The sequence below is a fragment of the Candoia aspera genome, chromosome 1 (assembly GCF_035149785.1).
Source record: "Candoia aspera isolate rCanAsp1 chromosome 1, rCanAsp1.hap2, whole genome shotgun sequence".
Lineage (NCBI taxonomy): Eukaryota > Metazoa > Chordata > Lepidosauria > Squamata > Boidae > Candoia > Candoia aspera.
Genome location: NC_086153.1, coordinates 7,787,540 through 7,809,388, shown reverse-complemented (window position 1 = coordinate 7,809,388; position 21,849 = coordinate 7,787,540). Strand labels below are relative to the sequence as shown.

The 21,849-nt window shown below is 44.5% G+C and overlaps 1 protein-coding gene across 2 annotated transcripts in view; it reads left to right on the top strand.

Annotated features, from left to right (window-relative positions):
* Nucleotides 1–10,262: 10,262 nt before the first annotated feature.
* The window catches only part of HNF1B (HNF1 homeobox B), an 87,730-nt gene continuing 76,143 nt past the window's right edge, over nt 10,263–21,849 (top strand). The window contains exon 1 of one of the 2 annotated variants that reach the window (XM_063296906.1): nt 10,263–10,898. In XM_063296906.1, coding sequence (XP_063152976.1) covers nt 10,510–10,898 — 389 coding nt within the window. In that variant the 5' untranslated portion in view covers nt 10,263–10,509. The remainder of the gene's footprint in view (nt 10,899–21,849) is intronic. The other variant, XM_063296895.1, reaches the window with a different exon arrangement.

Here is a 21,849-nt window from a genome sequence, read left to right as displayed (position 1 = left end):
CATTAAGTGAGGTCTACCTGTACTTACCCTAAGCTTTCTTAATTTCATCCAATGTAGAGCAGGGGGAGAAGGTGCCACTTTGGTTGTGTTCATTGTTGAAGAATTGGGAGCTCAGTATTGGCTACATCCACCGCTTGATTCAAATTTCAACTCCTGGTCAATATGTGGGCTCCTGACCTTTTTTATATAAAGACTGGCCATAGGCTCTTCTGCTTGCCAAGACGACTGTCCCAGTGTCCAGCCCAAATCTTCAAAAAGGACAAGCGGTCTCTGGCTGGTGGAGTTGCTAACCTTCCCAGATTTCAGGTTCCTGTCTCAGGGTGTCCGCAAATTAAATTTTGAAGTAAGAACCCAATCCATCTTATCTGTACTGCTTGTGGTTCCACCTTTTGTTAAGTTGGGTGAGTAAGCCACAGCCTTCATACAGGGACATCCATGGTGTGTGTGTGTGTCAAAAAAGTCACAATGATGGCAGCAACCACGTACTTGAAGCCCCATATACATGCATCACAATGTGCTTCAAAAGGATTCAGGCTTTGACACCTGGTCATGGCTGCCATCTTAATGCTTGTGACACCCCCTCCCCACGGATAATGCTGCCACAGCATCTTTTTTTTTTTCTCCAGTACCAAGAGCCCCCACGATCATTCCCTGAAACTGGCTGGCCAACTGCCAAATTATTGTGGCATGAGTTTCAGGTTTTATCCCCCAAATAAAGAATCAAATAAAGGGGTGAAGCTTCTGATAGGTTTAAGCCATGTGTTTTGCTATGGAGCAGGGTGGAAATAGACAATCCTTTTCCTATGCTGGCTGGGGAATTCTGCGAGCTGAAGCCCCCACAGCTTGAAGATGCCAAGGCTGAGAAACACTGATCCATCTGCTTACCAAAAGAACACTGCTTGTTGCAGAAGACAAAATGCATTTCGAGCAAGTTGTAAAAACTCTCAGCCATAACATGGTTCACTGACATGCTAAACCATGGTTTATTTCCTTGGCGTGTTAACAAGCTGCAATTGGTTATGTCATACACACTAAGCCATCAACCACATCACTGTGCCAAAACCCCACTATACACCATAAGAAGCTGTGAACCCTAAACCCCAAACTAAGATATGGTTTGCTTGATTTGAGGTTGGGGTGCTGGGCGAACTTAAGCCATTTTGTCATGAGGACCTGATAAAAAAGTGGCTACCTGGGCATGTTTAGGAGGAAGTGGGAGAAGGCCTGCTGTATTCGTTGACGCCAGAGAGCTGTGGCTTACCACACTGGTCGTGAATTGAGCAGGGTGTTATCGTATCGCTGTTTGTGAGTCTTGCAGAGATTTCAAAGGACAAAAGGCAATGTATGGAAAGATGCACCAACGGGTTAAAGAAGATGGGTTGCAAGCATTAGATCAGCCTTTCTCAGCCATTTGACCCTGGAGGAACCTTTGAAATATTTTGCAGGCTTCGGGGAACCGCTGCACATTCAGGCTCAAATAGAGGCCAGCCGTTACCAAATTACTTTATTTTTATTTTATTTTATTTATTTGTCAAATTTTGCCACCGCCCATCTCCCCCCAGAGGAGGGGCTCTGGGCGGTTTACAATAGAAGTGAAATGTAAAATACAGTAAAACCATAAATAATTCATTAAATATAAATAGAAGATTTAAAATATAAAATAAAATAAAATCCAGATGGCAATGAAGTTCTAATTCGGTTTGTGTGTATATGACGGCCATTTTAGGGTGCCAGCCATCCCCACGAATGACTGGTCCCCTTCCCTCCCCAAGCGAGGCGGCAGAACCAGGTCTTCAGACTCTTCTGGAAGGCCAGGAGTGATGGGGCCAATCTCACCTCCGGGGGCAGCATGTTCCACAGGGCGGGAGCTGCTGCAGAGAAGGCCCGCCTCCTGGACCCCGCCAAACAAAGTTCTCTTGCAGACGGGGTCCGTAGCATGCCCTCTCTGCATAACTGGGTGGGACAGGTTGATTTAACGGAGATGAGATGGTCCCTCAGGTAACCTGGCTCCATGCCATGTAGGGCTTATTCTATTCATTTCATGGGTAGGCCTGTATAGATGCACGAACAGTGTTCTTAAACTGAAAATAAAGAATGACACTTACCTCTTTCATGGGAAGTTGCCTGGATTTGAAATATTTTTTAAAACAAATTGTGATCTCCCAGGGAACCCCTGCTGACCTCTCGCAGGACCCTGGGGTGCCGCGGAACCCTGGCTGAGAAACCCTGCATGAGATGGTATAAAGAATATGTGATGTTTGTGGAAGCCAGAATTTAGCGCATTGCCGTCTCCTCTCTCTTAACACCCCTCTTGAATTCCTTTGCCTCCTGTTTCTTGCTCCTTTTTCTGTGCCACCCCAATACATCTATTGTACTCACAGGAATATAGGAAAAACAACAAAAAGGTATTCCCTAACTTGGTGCCATCCAGGTGTGAGGATTTCAACTCTGACTGTTCTTTGGGGGGTGGGGGGGTGGGAGAACAATGAGCGTTGGCTTCACGGCCTAGAGGGCACCACATTGGGGAAGAAGGATGGCCTTTCTTAGCTTAACCCACTCCTGACCTGTGTAAACAGCCCTCTGCTATGAATTGGTCCTTGGCTTAAAGCACCAATATTTGCTGACCCTAGGCTGGGGTCTCTTCTTCCCCCCTCCCCAACTTAGTAAGGAGACAGAAAGCCAATCTTGCCCGTTGATCTTGATTAAAAAGGCCTTGCTTTTTTTTCTGGGAGTGCTTTGATTTGATAATTGGGTGGAGAAACAACATGATTCGGAGACTCCATTGTATGGTTATCTCTTAATTTCTCTCTCTCTCTTTTTTTTTTTTCCCTACTCCAAGCTCTAGCTGCCTTGCAAGGACTGGGTGATTTTCAAATCTGTTCCAAACTTTGGGACAAACATTCAATCTCATTTTATTTATATTTTTAAAAAATAAACAAAAGAGGCCCACTTTTGCAGATTTTCTAAAGGTCCTCCCATTTATTTATCCCTCTGCCAGTGTTGAAAGATATACTGTGATTACATGTGGAGGTTCATATTTAATCAGCCTGGCTGGTAATACCTGGTCTTGTTGCTCTGAAATGTAGCTGGACTGTGTCCATTGGCTATATTTTGTTTGGTGGCTAATAGGCTGCTCTGTAAGATTTTACTAACTGGGTTCGTGCAACCCGTTGAACCAATTCAGTTAAAGATTTAGGAGCTGTGTTTGCACAAGGTGCTAAGGTTGGTCAGGGTTAGCCTTCATTTGTGGTCTTTCTTGTTGTTTGTAGTTTAAGAAGCTGCTTGGTTGGCTTCTGGTTCAATGCACTGCGGAAGACCCAAATCCAGTAATCAGGTTGAACAGTTGTGTGACATCAGGCACTATGTCATATGTCTGTATGGCTATTGGTTATTTGCTATGGAATCAGGATGATGTAGCTCAGTGTTTCTCAACCTGGGCCACTTTAAGACATGTGGACTTCAACTCCCAGAATTCCCCAGCCAGCATGCTGGCTGGAGAATTCTGGGAGTTGAAGTCCACTTGTCTTAAAGTTGCCAAATTTGAGAAATACTGATGTGACTCCTCAGTAAATCCCATCTTTACCATTTTCCTCTGCTGACGCCTGTGAGATAAATTGCTCCTAAAAATAGAGGGCCCATTTACTGTATGATTCCTCAATCTGCATCTCTATCTCTATCATCTCTAGATCAGCTGCCCAAAATTAGGAATTACAGGAACTGAAGTCCAACAGATCCAGATAATGCTTGGACATCTCATATTATTGAATAATAACAATAACCCCACACGACATTATAAAATGAGAGCCAGTTTTGTGTAGTGGTTAAGGGATCAGACTAGAAATGGGGAGACCATGAGTTCTAGTCCTGCCTTGGGCACAAAGCCAGCTGGGTGACCTTGGGCCAGTCACTCTCTCTCAGCCCTAGGAAGGAGGCAAGGGCAAACCACTTCTGAAAAACCTTGCCAAGAAAACTCCAGGGACTTGTCCAGGCAGTGTCTGAGAATCGGACATGATTGAATGGATTAAAAAAACCATGATAAACTACGTCAGGCAATTTAGATATAAGCAAACAAACAAACAGGGTCTTGAGCCCCTAGGATCTTGCAATCTCAGTGTTGACGGTAGAGCTGAAGTCCACAGGAAGATGAGGCAACAAAGAAAGAGAGATCTGAAGATCACCTGATAACAAAGCAGAGGGGAAAGGTTTATGCTCTTGTTAATTGAAATGTGTGTTTTCTTCTGCAGACGCTGATCAAGGTACATTTCTCACACTGATTATTCTCTGTTCTGCAAGCTTTCACATTCCACAGAAGTCTTTGTCAAGGAAAAACAATGGGAAGTCTCTACAGGACTTGAAGGGTTTACAGATTGATTATGCCTACTTGTGTGGACTAAAGCCTTTTTCTTCAGAAGTAGGAAATGTTCTGGCTGTTCACCGGGCTCCATGTTTTAGCATTTCAGCTGGGTGTGTGCTTAGGGTTCCTAAGTATGTGAATCTAAAAATACAGTCTCTTTGACTGATTGATTGATTGATATGTGCCATCAAGTTGTTTTTGACTCCTAGCAACCACATAGATTTTCTCCATGAAAATTACCTAAATTACTCGTAAATTATTTGACGAAAATATGCATGTGACAGGCTGAAAGAATTTGCATCTGTGGCTGAGCCACGGTGGCTAGTGGTGACTTCCCATCTGTTGGGAGTATCTTGCTAGACAAGGGTAAGCATTCAAGGGCTCCAGGAAGATTAAAAGTTTTCCGCTAGACACGAAAGTTGAAAACCCACCCAGGCAGGAGGAATGGAAGAAACGATTTTGGCCCTTTTGCCAAAAAAGCAGTGCAGACACTCCTGTGAAGTCACCAGAAATCGAGACAACCCTTAAGGGGACTTTCCCTTTTACATGCAAACATATCAGGAATGTGGCTTATTAACGGGAAACTCATTTTCAAAGTGGGGTCCTTAAGTAGCCCAAACGTTACAGCCCAGGTACGAGGAGGAGATACCACAAGCAAACATGGGGGGGGGGGAGCTCAGAATTTGCAGATTTGGGGAACCCTAAGCAGTCAAGTAAACAAGTATCAGAAGGAGTCTGCTAACACAAAAGCTGTCAGGAAAGCTTCTGCTTTTGAATAACACTTGTTAGTTGGAAAAAGGGCAACCGGACACTGATTTTTTTACTATCATAGACTAACAGCTATCCTCCTAACCTGTAAACAAGTAAACGAGGGGCATGGAATGTTGGTCTGGATCAGTGTTTTTCAACCTTGGGGACTTTAAGATGTGTGGACTTCAACTCCCAGAATTCCCCAGCCAGCCATGCTGGCTGGGGAATTCTGGGAGTTGAAGTCCACACATCTTAAAGTCCCCAAGGTTGAAAAACACTGGTCTGGACTATGGAAAATCTGTGAGGATGGATAAAGGAGTGAATATTCTGAATTGGTTGGTCCCTTGCACAGAAGCACTTTGTGCTGCAATGTTTTCTTGCAAATTCCAACTATTCATTTACAAGGGACAGAACATGTGTCATTTTGCCTACTTTCAAAGAAGAGCCTGGAGAGGGGAGGGGAGGGGAGGGGGAGCAAGCTACAAATGCTGCCTTTTGAATCCAGCCCTAGCTCTCCCAGGATGAGTTTGTGAGCTGAAAAATAAAAATAAGTTAGGAAATCTTTGGTGATTCCCGATCCTAGCCTGATTTGCCCAATGAGCTTGTATCCCTATAAATGGGTACTACATCACTTTGCAGAAGCTCCTCCACCCCCCCACCCAGAGGATTGACCCCCATGCATCGAGTGATCTGCAGAATTCACCAAAGGATTCTGAATTTTTTTTCCCCCTCGACTTTCTTTCCGCTGTATGTTTCCCCACTTCACACTGACAGCAGGGCCTCCTTAATCTTCAGTATTGTTTTCCAAGATCGTTTTTGAACTTGCTTTTCATGTCATTCCACCTTGAAATTGTGACTGTCTACTCTGTGGAGTTAAAACGTGCTTTCTGTGCAGAAAAAGTGGCTGGACAGCTTCAGGATTCGGGCCCTCTTCTTTATTTCATGCTATGCTAAACGGCTTCCTTTCCCACCACCAATTCCTGCCCAGGTCCCCGCCTTCAGATAAACCTGAAGTTAACACTGGAAAGCATTTACACAAACCCGGCTCAGATTCTTTGCTCTGCTTAGATGGCCTTGAAATCAGTTATGCCTACATAATGTCTCTCCCCCTTTTAGGCTAGGTAGGTAAACATACCTGCAGCCAACAGAAATTCATTTGTGGCTTTGAAACTTCGCAGTGATCTGTGTTAGTGAATCTCTGTTAGTGATTTAGGGCAAAAAAAAATCACCAATCCTTTTTTCAATTCTAGAATTGTTATTGTTGTTGTTTTAATTGGGAAACTGAATCTCCTTTCCAAAATTATGTGCATTCTACTTGAAGGCTCTGTGCGTTGCGCTTGGATTTGTCTTTTTCTAAATGTCTCTGGGAACTACAGGTGTTTGTGAGAGGAGAGTCACAGTCCAAAGAACATCCCATTTTGTAAACCAAAGGGCCCAACCACAACAGACTGGGATCAAATCATATTTATTCGTCATCTATCCTTATTTGAGCAAACCGAACGCTGAGGTGGCTGGAATTTTATACAATTTTAAAATACAAAAGAGAAAAAGGAGGATGTGAAAACACAAAGAATCTCCTGCAGTTGTTAACTCCTGGGCAGGTTCCTAAGGGGAAAAGAGAGTTCCTAAGATAATCAGGCCCTAAGCTATTTGGGGCTGTAAAGGTTAACGCTAACCAGTCAGACTGTGCCCAGTAAGAAATAAGATTAGCATCCTGCCTTCTCTTAACCCTAGCTCTATTCCAACTGCAATTTGGAATCTGCAACTTTCTAGGGTACCCAGTTTGGTCTGGTGGTTAAGGCACCAGGCTAGAAACCAGGAGACTGTGAGTTCTAGTCCCGCCTTAGGCAGGAAAGCCGACTGGGTGACCTTGGGCCAGTCACTTTCTCTCAGCCCAGCTGGAGAAAGGAGTATTAGGTATGTTCCTGGCCTATTTATAAAAAAAATAATAATAAAGGAGGGATAAAAAATCTAAAAAAAAAATTGGGATGTAATCAAGCCGTGAATAACAATCACTAAATGTGACCTGCTCAAGGAATGGTTACAGCTGGTACACTAACTGAAATTCTGCAATGCGTTGCTAGCCTTCATTGCCTCCCTTCCCCCCCATCCCCCAGAAAATCTCAGCAGTTGAGGATCAGGGAGTAAAGTGCAGGGCCGCAACTAGGGGGGGCAACTGGGGCATGTGCCCCCCGCGCCATGCTGGGGGGGCGCCAAAATGAGCGCTGGGGGGGGGCAAAATGAGCGGGGGGGCGCCAAAATGGGCACGGAATCCATGTTTGCCCCAGGTGACACAGACCCTAATTGCAGCCCTGGTAAAGTGCAGGCTTGCTCTTTCAGAGGGAAGGTGGTTCCATCCCACGCAGGCTGAATCTCTACCCCAAATAAAATTTCTTATTAATCAACAGCACCCCTGTCCCATCTGGGTTAAATTTCAGCCGGTTCTCCCTTGTCCATCCAGAGCATCCTTGAACATGGCCTCTTGGGAACTGAATGGGAAGGAACAGGAGAGCTGGGTGCATACTGGTGCTTTGAATGGCCTTGCCTTCTTGCTCAGATTCTAAATCTTTCAAAGAAATTGATCCAACATGTTTCGCAGGCATAAGATCCCCTGGCCGTGAGTTCATGCAACACGCTTATCGTTAAACCTAAGTTTACAAAACACAGCAATAAACTGTATTGTGGGTCAGTGTGAGGGCAGGATGCCCCAAACAGGTGAAGGCAACGGCTGAACTACAAATGACTCAGCCTTACTTTAACCTAGCTTAACAGGTTGTGAGAACCCAGCCATTGACATGGGAACAATTTATTTCCCAATAAGTGCACCTGATTACAATAAAAATGTGCAAATATTCACCCAGGACTACAACAACCACACAGAAGAGAAAAACCACCTTTGCTTTTTGTGCATAGAAAGTGCACAGTTGCGTGTATCTGCTAGTGCTTTTATGTTGAAAGAGATATTCTATCCCAGTCAGTACATTTGCTATCCTCCTTAAAAAAAAAAAAGACTTGCTTTTAAGTAATAAACATTTTTCTTTGGGTTTCACAATGAGTATCTGATGCCTTGTTAACTGATTCAGACTCTAAATGTTTGCGTATGTAAAAGTACAGCCTCCATAAGAATTTCTCCTCCTGGTGAATTAAGGGACACATTGACTAGATTTCTTGATAACAATACAAAAATAGATCGCCACTGCCATCTTCCAGGATGTTTCTATATTCTATATTCTATAAATAATCTATTATATTATTTTATATTATATATTGCATATTATACCTATTACATATCATCTTTGGTGTATGATATAGTATATTCACTCCCTTTGGGGGGAGATGGGCGGTGGCAAAATTTGACAAATAAATAAATAAATATAAAATATTCATCGGCAAAAGTTTGCTGCCCAAACTTTATTTGATTTCCTAGTCCTGCAGCAGAATTTACTTTCAAGGAAGGTGTTTTTTTTTTTGAGCGGCTTCAGAGATGAATGTGAAGCCTGTACATAACCTTTAAAAGTAGCTTGGCAGCAGTTCACATGTTGTGGTGAACCTGCTATACACGCCCATCGCCTCTTCACCCCTGGCATGACCCTGCCATCGGTGGCCACATGGAAGGCTGAGCCTTTGATTTATCGCTGTTTTCTAGATAAGCAGCTGAAGTGAACAAAAATAAAGGTCAACAATAATAACAGCAACAGCAACTCAGTAACAACCAAGTTGTTCTTTGGGACACCTTCAGAAAGAAGCAAAGAAGTCTAAAATTACATTGCACAGTCCAATCAAAGTTTAATTATTTTAAGCTTATGTATGCATACACACATACATACACCTTGAATTTCAGTGGAACCCACTGAAACCAGCTGCTTCGGAACAGAGACACACTGATTTTCGCTGTCTCGTTGCTTTCAATAGGAGAAAGTTAACTGACCCAGGATTCTAGCCCAGTTCCATCCTCTTCAGGTTTACTCCCGAGTGACTCAAGGAACTATACAGGTCTTATTTCTAATTACAACCCCGCCCCCTTTCAGGTAGTAAAACCTTTTAACAATTTAAACAGACTGTGACCTGAAATATTTATTAAAAAGAAGAAGAAATCCAGAAGATTAAAATTAAAATGTGCTCAACTGAGAAATATTTTTTCCAGACTGAGAAATATTTTTCTACACATGAGCAAAAAGTGTCATTTTAGGAAAAAACAGGAACGGACGGTCCTCTTCCCGACAACTCTGTTTTAGAGTTGCACCACAAATCCAGTCTGTAGTTTTTAAAAGAAAAAAAAATATCAGTCTGGATAATGAGAAAAGGCTGATATTTGAAATGGTCCAATAAATGAAAACTAGGACCTTTTCAGTCATGCCGTGTGTGATTCATCAGAGTTCAAAGTTTCTGTCTGTAGCCAGGTATATCTCCCACTGTACTGATCTTATCAGATTAAGTCTAATTCTTGATTTTTTTTTCTCTAGAAGGGCGCCCGGAAATTGAAAGAGGGAACGTTAAACACACCAGCAGAAAAAGTTCAATCCCCAATTTGAACCCAAAGAAAGCGAGAAGAGAGAAAGAATCGGAGAGAGGGAGCGAAACGGCGGGCAGTATGGATCAACACAGAAAGTGAAATTAATCAATTCTCTCCGTTAAATCATTTCCCAACTCTCCGTGTGCACACCGACGTCGGATTTAACTCCAGCCCCGCTTTTTAAAGCAGAGTCTTCATAGAATTTGCCTCTTCTTGCATAGCTCGAATCAGTTTTCCGGGGTGGGGGGGAGAGTCGGAAAAGAAGAGGCAATTTAAACCGGCTTAATTCTTCTTTGGTTTCTACGTTTGCGCTCCCCCCCCCCGCACACCTTCCTCTCGCCAGGGACACACAAAGTTCGTCTGGGAGAGCTCCCCCCCCTCCCCAAACCCGCTGCCTAAACAGGTTCAAAGTGCAGCGAAGAAGGAAGGAGGGGGACCCCGGCGATCTCCAGAGACAACCCCCCCCCGCTTCTGACCTGCAGCCTGAACGTCGAGTCCGCATCCCGCCAGGCGAAGGAAGCCCACGCTCTGCAGTCTGGACGCCCCCGCCGCGCCCGTCTTTGCCCTCCCCTCCGGTCCGCTCCCCCCCCCGCCCATCATTTGCATCCTGCGCGAGGGCCCCCGCCTGCCTACTTCATTTGCATATCTTATATGGCCTCCCGGAGAGCATCAAGAGCGAGTAGAGGGCCGCCGAGGCATCTGCAGCGCAGGGCCCGCCGCAGAAACAGGTGTCAGCGGAGGGCTTTGGGGCTTACCCTTGCAAGCCGGACGCGGAGGTTTGGGGAGGGAGGTTTTTTGGGGGGGCTCTCCTTCCCCCCTTCCCTATCCTCCCCCTCCCCCTTTTCTTTTTCTGTCTCTCTTTTTCCTTTCCCTCCCTCCCTCCGGGCTTAAAATGGTGTCCAAACTCAGCGCTTTGCAACACGAGCTCCTCAACGCTCTGCTCACCTCCGGAGTCACCAAAGAGGCCCTGATCCACGCTCTGGAGGAACTGATGCCTTCGGCCAGCGGTACGAATGCTCCAGCAGCCGGCGGCGGCTACGGGGTGAAACTGGAAAACTTGCAGCTGTCTCCCAACGGTGGCGGCGGCGGCGGCGGGACGGAGGCGGACAGCAAGCCCATCTTCCACACCCTCACCAACGGGCACAGCAAAGGCAGGCTGTCGGGGGACGAAGCGTCGGACGACGGGGATGACTTTGACACCCCGCAGATCCTCCGGGAGCTGCAGGCGCTCAACACCGAGGAGGCGGTGGAGCAGAGGGCCGAAGTGGAGAGGATGATCAGGTAAGTGAGGCGGGGGCTTCGGGGGAAAGCGGGCGAGAGGCCCCGCAGGTTCGCAGGGCTCGGAGGAAAGAGAGGGGAGGTTCCCTGAAAGGGGTAGAACGTTCGGAGTGGAACGTTCGAAGCAGAACGTTGCGATGAAAGGAATGGAACGTTCCGGTAAAAAAACTGGATACAACTGTCCAGTGGCTGAATGCTTGAATTCGGTTGCAAAGGTGCGTTTTCGCCGCCCTCCCCGCCTCGGGCTGGTCACCGCTCGCAAAATAATACGTTTAAAAAATATGAGCCACGGGCCAGGTTTATCTCCAAACGTTTTCGCCCGACGCCCCCTTTACTCTGCGCCTTTCCATTAAAAGAATGAATGGCTGTGCGCGCGCGTATGCGTTTGTGTATGTACGTGTGTAATGCAAATCTATACACTCGTTTGCACAACTTTGTCCGGTGTCCCCCCGTCGTTAGGATGACGAGCCACGTGAGAGTTTCAATCAATTTTTATCTCTCTCTCTCTCGCACACCCACAGTCAAGGACAATCGCCAGTTTAAAAGAGTACATAGCGCGGAGATAAATTTCTTTTTAACTGATTAAAATAATCCCAGAAAAACGAAATCAGGGTTTTGGTCTCCCAAGAGCAGCGCAATCCTTTTAAGGAAGGAAGGACTTTTTTGGATTGCAACCAACCCCTGGCAAAGAACGTGCCGCTTTTCATGTCCCCGAACGATAACGCCAGCAGGAGGTTAAATGGCAAAATTAATGCAGTGGCGCTAGAAATGGGTCGTACTATAATGGTTATTTTTACTTCGCCTTTGTTTTATTTTATTAAACGGGAGCAAAAGAGAGTCCTTGCAAGGAAGAGGTGAAGAACCTGGGGGTGAAATACAATTTTGTAGAATTAGCGTTGGACTCGTTTCAGACCCACTAAAAGTTCGCGTTTGCTCCTTTTTTTCCTTATTTTGCTGCTGAGTTGTTTCCGCTTGTTTGTTTTTCCTTAATTTTTTTTGCCTAAACTTAGAATTTTTGTATTGTTATCTTGACACACAAATTTTATTAGAAACTGTCTAAACATTCCCTAAGGTAAAGATTAAATGTGGAGGGAGACCCCTCGGGACAAGGTTTGAAATGCGTGCGGGAAAGATATCTTTCATATAGGTATGCAGAAATGTATAAAAGTTCCGTTATATTTTTTATACAGAAAAAGAAAGTAGGCGGGTAAGTGTGTAAATTATCCCACGCCACAAAACCACTCAAACAGGGGCCGAGCTGATTTTTCCGCTTTGGGGGTGTTCTAACTGCTTCCCCTCCGAGCCCTGATCGATCTTGAGGCTGGCCGAAAGCAATCACGCCTTATTCCACCGTTCAGACGTAACACATGCGAACACGGTTGGTTGCATTGAGGCTTTGACACACATGGGTGAATAATCACCGTGGGTTCAGGCGTTCCCAAAGCTTTTTCAGATATTAACTGGCCACATATTACGGGTGTGTGTGTGTGATGTTTTAATTCTGTAATATCCTCCAGTGTGTGTGCGCGCTTGTGTGTCAAGATTCTTTATTGCACAAGCTCTCTAGGAAGGAATAGCTGTGGCCTCCACGCTTTGGGGGGGGGGGTATCAGAAGGAGGCTCAGGAGGCTTATCTTTTTCCTTCAAATAACAGTTAAAATATAAAGCTGAGGGGGATTTATTTTGTATTCCCATTTTTCTCCCACTTAACAGTTTATTGAGCTGGTGCTAAATAAACAAATAAAATTACACTGATATAAGTTGCAGTGGGGAAAAAAGGGGGTGACTTCAAATGAATATTTTGAGGGCAGGGCTATTCAAACGTCATCTATGGATTCCCCTCCCCCCCTCCAAATATAATCTCTAGCCAAGAAGCCAAGAATCATTTTGTCCAGAGTAGTAGTAGTAGTAGTAATATCCGTCACATATCAATTTCTAGAGATAGGCTTTGTGGAGAGAAAGGTGTGAATTTGATGAAAAGGAATCTAATAATAATTAACTCCGGGAAAACCTTTTCACTTCCTAAGATTATTTCCCCCTCCCTCTAATATCTTTTGTCCAGTAAAAAACTTTCATCGGCTTCTGACTGCCAATAAGAGACATCCTTTTTTTTTTGCTAGTTTAGTTCCTAAACATGTTTGTGTGTGTGCGTGTGTAAAAGCGCTGGCGCACACGCACATACATGCGTGTCTTCCAGCTTAAAGAGTTGAACGGCTTTGACAAGTTGGTTACTAATTATCCCTTCTCGTTTTACGGAGCTTTCCCCCCGTTCCTGCCCTCTTTTAGCAAAATATCAACTAAATAAACTGCTATTTATTAACCTGCCGCTCAGTTTAAAGAGCGGCTGGGGATTTATTCCTGTTTCTTCGCAAGTCAGTTTAGGAAGCCGTCCGCTCAAAAACGGCGCTTTTTTGCGCAATCGAAAGGTAACTTTTCAGGTGTCTCTAGAAGTCTGTTTCCAGACCGATCCTGTTTACAGAAACTCTGATCAAAATAACCGTTGGGGTAGGAAGAGGAAACCCGAACGAATATCTCTTTTCTTAACTCTCCCCATTAAGAAAAAAAAAATCGAACGCTAAGAGGGGTTTTAGGATTCAGCTTGGTGCTCCTAAGCCCCATTAGGAGAGAGTAAATGCTCTTGAATAAAAAAGGGTTTAGCTTCTCAAGAAACATGCTTCGGACTAGGGTGGGTCTTAAACTAAAAGAGATGGTCGGGGGGGAAATCTAATTATTTCCTGAGTTCATTCACTGTAATTAGTTTGCAATCGGCGGGACTTACTTTTCGAGCGGGGGAGGAGGGATTGTTTAGGATCGAAAGTGGCGTTCTTGGGCCGTTTCCTACCGACTTGCTTTCTGGACTCAGCGCGGCCCAGAAGTTTGGCCGGCTGATTTGGGGAGTGCGGGGCGCTTCAGCGCAAACCCGGGCAGGATCGGGGCCTCCCTTTGGGCTCGGGGAAAAGCGGGCGCGAGCGTGTCTATTTGGGAGTCGCAGGCGCGGATTTCCTCGGCTTGGCGCCTGGGGGAGTCTGCCCGCGGCTGCGATCCTGTCGCACGCGTTGAACAGGCGGGCTTCGGGCACTTTCGGCTTAGGGATCCCAAGTCCAGGGCTGGGAACCGGAGGTCTGAAAACCAACCGAAGGAGGGCAGGGAGTGGGCGCCAGCCTCCCGGTTTTCCTTGTTCAGCGCGACGCGACTGGAGGTCTCCGTCCTTCGGAACTGAAAACAGAGGCTGGGCATAGGATCGCCTCCTTATTATAGCTTTGGCTATACTCTTCTGTAATACTACTAATCTTCCTCTTCCTCTTCCTTCTTCGCTCCTGAAAGACTGTGGAAACATTTAGATTTATTTTGTTTTCAAAGCCGGTTGTACTTCAGCAGGGGTGTCTCTCCGTCTCTCTCTCTGACGCTTAAACTGTGTTGCTGAATCTTAAATCGGTTTATTTCAGTGGAGGCAGCCTAATCGTTCAGATAAACTTTTTTCTTGAAGGAAAAATTGCCCAGATTTTAGCGCCCTAAGGTTCCTCGTTCGGGGCGAAGAGAGAATAAAAAAGGAAGGAAAAAAAATAGTAAGTGCCCTTCTCAATCCGGTTTCCTCCGGATCAGTCCAATCACCTTAGACGGAGTGAGGGAATGGACTATAAATCGTCTGGAAGGGCCCCTTGAAATTTTCCAGGGCTTGCCAAATGGAAGACTTCTGAAACGACACACACTCTCTCCTTCCCTACTCACACTTCACATTTCCTCCGTTTACACTGCGCCCTTAAACCGGAAGGTTCCGGAATCCCCGAGAGAGTTCCAAGAAAAAGGTCCGTAGAAATTCATCCCGAGTTCGAATTCAAGGCGACTCGGATCAGCCACACCTTTTTAGGGGTGGACTAACTGGGGAGCCTTCTGGGTGGTTTGGGACTACAGCACCCATCTTCCACTACCGACGCAATCCGTGGCGAGGTGGGAACGGCCCTCTAGTGCATCTGAGACCCTCCGGTCACTTTCCGCTGTGGTCTAATGCAATGAAGTTTCGCCTCGGAATAGATGTAGTGATGGCCGAGTGCAAAAGGGGTGTGCGGGTGTGCGCGCGGGTGTGTTTTTCAGCCACTTTGATGAACTCCCCAACCTTATTCACACGCCTGATTTTCATTCCCTTTATTCCCAAGGGTGCTTTGGCAGCCTCCTCTCTACATTTCAGCACACCCTTAGGTAGGTCAACTCAGAAGTAACCCCATTGAGATCAAAGGGGCTCAAGTATTTGTTTGTGCAGGAGAGTCTGCAACTTAGGATAATAGGATGGAAACCCCCCAGAGGGGTAAATCTAGACTCCTGGGTGGGTAGTGGTCACAAAAGCACTTCAGCCAGGTCCAGTTTGCCCAAGTTTGGTCAGCTTTGACTTTTTAGTTTGGTTTGTCTTTCTGTGGCTTAACGGGTTGTGTGAACCCAGCCGGTTTGGTTTGGCTTCAGTATAAGTTGAAAATGGTGTGTCACAGTTTTAGAGTTGATCTACTGACCTCACTTGATATTAATTATATCTATCCCATTGATTTTATTGTAATTAATCTGGGTTTAACTTATTGGTTTGAATGCTATCTCTCCTTTATAAATCCGTGCAAAGCTATTCTTTAACAATATTCCAACCTGGTACTGCATTTTAAAGCCAAAAATACTTTAAGGGGTTGACTGTAAACCTGCTTTGAATCTTCACACAATCTACAATATGTGCAAAGGATTAACAATCAATTTAATTTCATCTATAGCTGTATCTTGAAATCCCCCTGTTTTGTTTTGTTTTATTATGATTCATCCTATAATTAACTTTGAAGGTTTAAGTCTTCCTTCCCTTTTGCTATTTATAATCCTTAAAAAATACAGACATACAGTAAACATGCTGTTATATGGGGGGGAATAAGTAATATAATGGGTATAAAACTGAGGAATAGGGGGAAAAATAAATAAAAATCAATCTAACATTCCATTAAGGAGTTTTATGCAATTAGACAGCGCGCACCTTTGCCGAAGCATTTTCTTCCTTGGGCACCTTCAATTATATTTTTATTGGGGCATTCAGTACAACTTTTTTTTTTTGCCAACAAACCCATCGACCAAAAAGAGCAAAGTAAAATGTAATAAAATACATATTTGTTTTAAACACTTTAACCCCATTCCTCAGTACTTCGAAAGTCTCCCAAAATGGCATGAGAATGTGCAAAACTGGATAGTTCCTGCCTTCAGGTTTACAATCTCAAAGACTCATCTTGTTGAAAAAGAAGATAAAGTTGGGCGGGGGAAGGGAAGGGGTTCAGGCACTCATTGTTAAAACAAATAAAACACACACCTCTGAAAATCAAAAGGAACCAAGTAAAATAATCATGTTTAAAAAATCATCCAAAACTTAGGGGAGTGTGAACGATTTTGCACTCTGCCTAAAATACTATTGTGGATGAGGCTAGTCCACAAGATTGTCATTTCTGTAATGCTTCTGGCATTCACAGGCCATACTTATCCATAGTTAATTCAACTGTGGTTTACTTAATTAATCCAAACGGTTTCTTTCAAAATCAGAAAAATGGGCAGTAGAGGCTTCTGTTCTGATTCTTGTAGCTTGGCTAATTGCCTAATACAAGTAAGTGTTTAAGAAGTAAATCTGTCCCTTGCATACTTGAACCACGCCATATAAACTTCCAGCACGTGGGACTCTGGCTGTTATTAATTTATTTCTATAAATCATCAACAGAAAGATACACAAGAACTTGTGATTATTTTTTTTAAAAAAAGGTGAACGATTCACTTGCGAAGTTGTAAATCTAAACCAACCAGAAGTTGTATATACACGATGTATGTCTGTCAAAATGTTGGTTGAAAAGGAAAACTCCAAGAAACTTATTTTCCCTTTCTGTCTTAGATAAATAAACAGAAATGTGGTAGTTGTTGGTACTATCCTGTTGGGAATTGCCTCTAATATTGTCTTGGCCTGACATGGGAATCTAGCCATGTTTTCCCAGGACAGAAAAATTAACATGCAATTCATTCTTAATCCAAGTGATAGTAAAGTGCATGCACATATCAGGTCTGGATTGGAATTCAGGGATTTGACAAAAGAAGAATCAACTTCTGGTTTCCAGGGAAATAGGAGAATACTTTAAATAGCAATTGCAAAATCCAAGAATATCAGAAAAGGTTTAGAAAATATTGCAAGCCACAAAGCAAAGAAAGACACCTTGATTCAGACGAGAATTATCCAGAATCCATATGACCAGCTGCTAGGTTAATAAAAATCTAACCTATAGAGGGTAAATTTTTGAGTACTGCAGAACAACTCAACCAGTTAAAGGTGGTTTTTTCACACATACACACATACACTTCCTTCACATTTCATTTAATATCTAGTGTGATGTAGAATTCTGCAAAACTCAAAAGCTTTCTTGTTATGCCAAAAGGTTATGTTGGCCACAGGAAAGGAATTCTGCAATTTGGAGTCCCAACAGATTTAGAAGGTGCCAGGTTGAAGAAGGTAATTACGAACACAAAAGAAAATTTCATATTTTGATTGCTTCCAGTCCTGTGGTTTATTTGATCCTGGCATAGCATAATGTCTGAAGCCAAAGTAAGATCTGTAAACCTGTTGCTCTTGAGATCTGCTTGGCCTGCAAACTCTGGTCATTTCCCTCGCAGAAGGGGAAGAATAGTGGATCTCTTTGCATTCCAGCTTTGTGTCATTTATGTCATAGACTGCGCCTCAAAAATCCATGATACTGTTTAGCATACTATGAAAATCCAGTTTTTGTATTAATGAATCTGGAATAAATGGTGGAAATGCCCTTTGTCTTAAGGGAACATCCTGCCACTTTTAGAAAAGGGGACACTTTCATAGAACAGGGTGAGTTGGGTGTGGTGGGAGCAGGGCCACAACTGGGGGGGGGGCAAGCAGGGCATGTGCCCGGGGCGCCACGCTGGGGAGGCGCCAAAATGAGCACGGGGGGGGGGCAAAATGGGTGCGGAATCCATGTTTGCCCCGGGTGACAGAGACCCTAGTTGCAGGCCTGGTGGGAGCGTAAGGTGCCACGTGTTCATCATGTTGAGGAATGATGGCTTTCGAGCAAGGTGGCCTTTAAATTGGTATCATTTTTCTGGGGTTTCACACATCCCCATCTGCCTAGGGATGCCTGAATAAGGAGTTTTGGACTTTGTGACAAGGCTTGCCCTCTGTGCCTAAGGTACAGCCTTCTCCGTAGCAAAACAGATCGGTGCATTATGTTCTTCCTTTAAAACGCAGACAGAGTGGGACTGATATTTCTTAGGCAGCGACATTTCAAAAAACAAACGTTGCAGAGGAACAGAATAGGAGATTCAGATCAAAGATCGATTTGCCCTGATCTTGATCCTGTTGCTGGCTATTCTTAGACTGACCAAGTTGGCCTTGGTTTGAACCAACCATCAAAAGCCAATGTTCTACTCACAGTTATAAACGTTGATTATTGTTTTCTGTTAGTGGCTTTGAATCAGTGTTTAAGGATACTTGGGATCGCTCTTGCATCTGTATCAGGCAGAGGATGTGTCTCAACCGATGTTATGATAGATTTATTTGCAGAAAAGTTCTCTTGTTTTTCCTTGTGAAAAACCAATCCCAGTGTGGGATAGGAAGACTAAGCAGGTGATCCATTTTCCATCTGAATATTTGAATATTCAGTTGGTTACTTTCCTGGCTACAGTTTCCAAAGAGGTAGTTGTGCTAATCCAGGCGCATACCTGTGCTAAGCCAAGATCTGGCTTGCTTATTTGCAGCTAAATTTTTTGTGGTTTATTCATTCAGTCGCTTCCGACTCTTTGTGACTTCATGGACCAGCCCATGCCAGAGCTTCCTGTCGGTCGTCAACACCCCCAGCTTCCCCAGGGTTGCAGCTGAGTATCCTGTGGTAAACCCAGTTTGATGTGTAACCCTCACAGATTCATTTTTGCTTGGTGTGTTACCTAAACCCAGACAACAGTGGTTTGTTCCATAAATGGTGATTAAATTGAGCGCCATGTGTGATCCAGGTCTTAATTTCGGACATTAGAAAAACTTAGAAAATCTTGTGCGTGTTTGAGGCTGAGAGGAAACTTCTGAGTTTTCTATTTTAGGCAATGCAACTACATAGGATGGCCCCCTAGGAAGCTAGAGGGGATACCTTGTTTGCTGTTCTCGGTTTGTGGACTGCCATTGCTTATCTATAGCCTAGTGTACCTTTTAAAACTTCCTTCCAGTAACTCTGTCAGTTTTTCAGCATGGCGAGGTATTACAGCTTGTGCAGAATTTTAAATCCTAGCAAAGCAAAGGTATGTGGAGGCTTTGCCACCTGACCTGGGAGTCAGAGAGTGGTGTGTTGCCCATAAAATGGCTGTACTGTTCTTGAATAGTATGGTGCTCTCCCGGTGATTGTATTGTATGTTTTTTTTAATTGTTTTAATGTTTTGTATTGCTTGTTCAGTCGCTTTATTTTTTTGGCTTTTTGGTGTCGCTTATGTTTTAATGGTAAGCCACCCTGAGTCACGAATGTGAGATGGGTGGCTGTATAAACTGAATCGGTCAATAAATATTCTCCTCCTTTTACTTCCAATGGAGCGAAATGCAGTTCAGCTCGTGCAGGATTCAGGGAGCGAGCGCCAGTTTGCCCAGCCAAAGGCTGCCCCTCTGATTGGAAAGGCCCCCTCCCCTGCGCATTACACTCAAATCCCCAGCTGGAAATTTACAATAAGACTAGAGCCCTGAGCGTGTTGATTTAACTCCATTGCTTTTAGAAGGATGCATTTCAGAGGAACTACCCTTCAATGTAAGAGATGCGAGTGAAACTTAAGGTAGGGATATTTGTCTGGCAACTGCGTTGTAGAATGGTCCATATGAGACTTGAGAGGGACCTCAGAGCCCATCTAGCCCAACCCCCTACTCAGTGCAGGATGACCAGCACAGGATTCAGTATTATTCCCCCAGAGATAAGGCTGGCCCCCTCCTTGCTCCTTTTCCGGGAGGCCCTGAAGATGTGGTTTTGTCAGTGGGCCTGGTGACCCCAGGCTGCTTCGGAGCAATCAAGTGGCTGATATGAATGGGCTTGCTGCTGCTGGTTGGGTGGTGGTGGTTATATTGTGTTTTTATGGTTTTTAATTCTGCAAGCCACCCGGAGTCACCAAGTGCGAGCTGGGCGGCCTTAGAAATCTGCTTAATAAATAAATAAAAATAAAATAAATCCGTGCTGCCCCTGCTGAGGCTGTCTGGTGCTACTGTCAAATGGTTTGTACCATTTGTGCGTTTCTTCTGATCTTTCGCTGAAAGGGGCTTCCTTCTCATTTCTGCAAGAAGTTGTGATTTGATTGGTTCTGCTGTCTGGACCAACAGAATTCTTTACAGCAATATTATGTTAAAATTATCTCTTCCCCCCGCCCATCCCACTGTAGCTTAATCTTCCTGGTAAACATGTATTTAAAATCCAATAATTCCCACCTTACTTTCAAATCTTTGTAATAATGCCTCCCCCACTCCCCCATAGATAATGTTGTGAGATAAATTGGTTGGGTGAGTCTAGCACAGTGTTCCTCAACCTTGGCCACTTCAAGATGTGTGGACTTCAACTCCCAGAATTCTGGGAATTGAAGCCCACTCATCTTGAAGTGGCCAAGGTTGAGAAACACTGTCTAGCAATTTGTGATTAGGAAAAATTGTCATATATCTGACTTGAATGTACTACTTAGTGAAGCAGGTCCAAGTGGGATTTACTTCCGATCAAAGGCATGCAAGCCTTGGACTGTTGTTTCATGGACTCGGTTGGGAGACATTCTGCAACCTGCATCTAACCCGGTCTGTAAGGTGATCTCCACAAAACACAACTCTATGGCCTGTAGGATTGCATCTCAAGGCTGTGGGATGGTTTAGAGGGGACAAGGGCAGTGGGAGACTTTTGACTGATAAAAGGCCTTTCCTTGAAGTTTAATATCTGCATTTATTTATATACTTGGGCGTTGATCAAGTTAAATGATAAGAGGGATAATCATGCCCGTTTGAAGCGTGTTTTGCATGGAGATTGTTTGGACTGTTGCTTGCTGATTCGCTTCCATTTGTCCCGTCCATTTTTTGAGCATCTATTTGTCTGCCACCTGTGGGAGCAGAGCAGGTGACTTTTTCAGAGTCACATGGCCTAGAGTGGTCATGAACTGGATTGGACTGGAGATGCTGCAGCAACCTGGGGCAGCTGAGTCTCAGAACCAATTCAAGGGCTTGGAAAGGTGGGCGGGGGTCACGTCACCTCTTACGATGGAGCCGTGTTCTCATGGCTCATAAAGCACAGGCCAAAACAGCCAAATCGGCAAGACATCAATAAAACATGAATGCTTGTGATTCAAAAGCCATCCTCAGATGTTCCTTCCTGGCTCTTGAATCACGGAAGTAGAAGAGAACTCCCAAGATAATCCAGACCAATTCCTTACTGATGCTTTTGAAATTGGTCATTTATTTGGGGAGTGGGTGTGACATTACTGTAATAAAAGGAGAGGGCTTGGCCAGTGCAGGTTCCAAGTCTGGAAGGCTTTGAGACAAGACATTTTGACAGACCCATCTTGCGACTATTCTCACAACTCTCTAACCACGGCAGGCATTGAGCCTGCTGATTTGGCAGCTGATAGTGGGTAAGAGATGAAGTCCTATGTATAACCTACTAGGAGTACTAACTTATCATTCAGGAAAAATTGTGGCCTCTTTCTTCCAACTCCTCAACACAGGGATGTCAGACCAAAAGGGTGGACAATGCCCTCATTTGTCACTCATGTGAGCAGGCTGAATGCCATCTAGCTCTCTGCGGGTCTGGATCCTTGGAACCAGGAAGCTCAGAGCAAAGTGTGTTGCTTTGTTGCTCCATTACTGCTAGCATACTTTTTGCACATTGCACATCTGCACCTTGCACCTTGTGCTAGCCATGATACATTTAAATTGGCTATCGTTA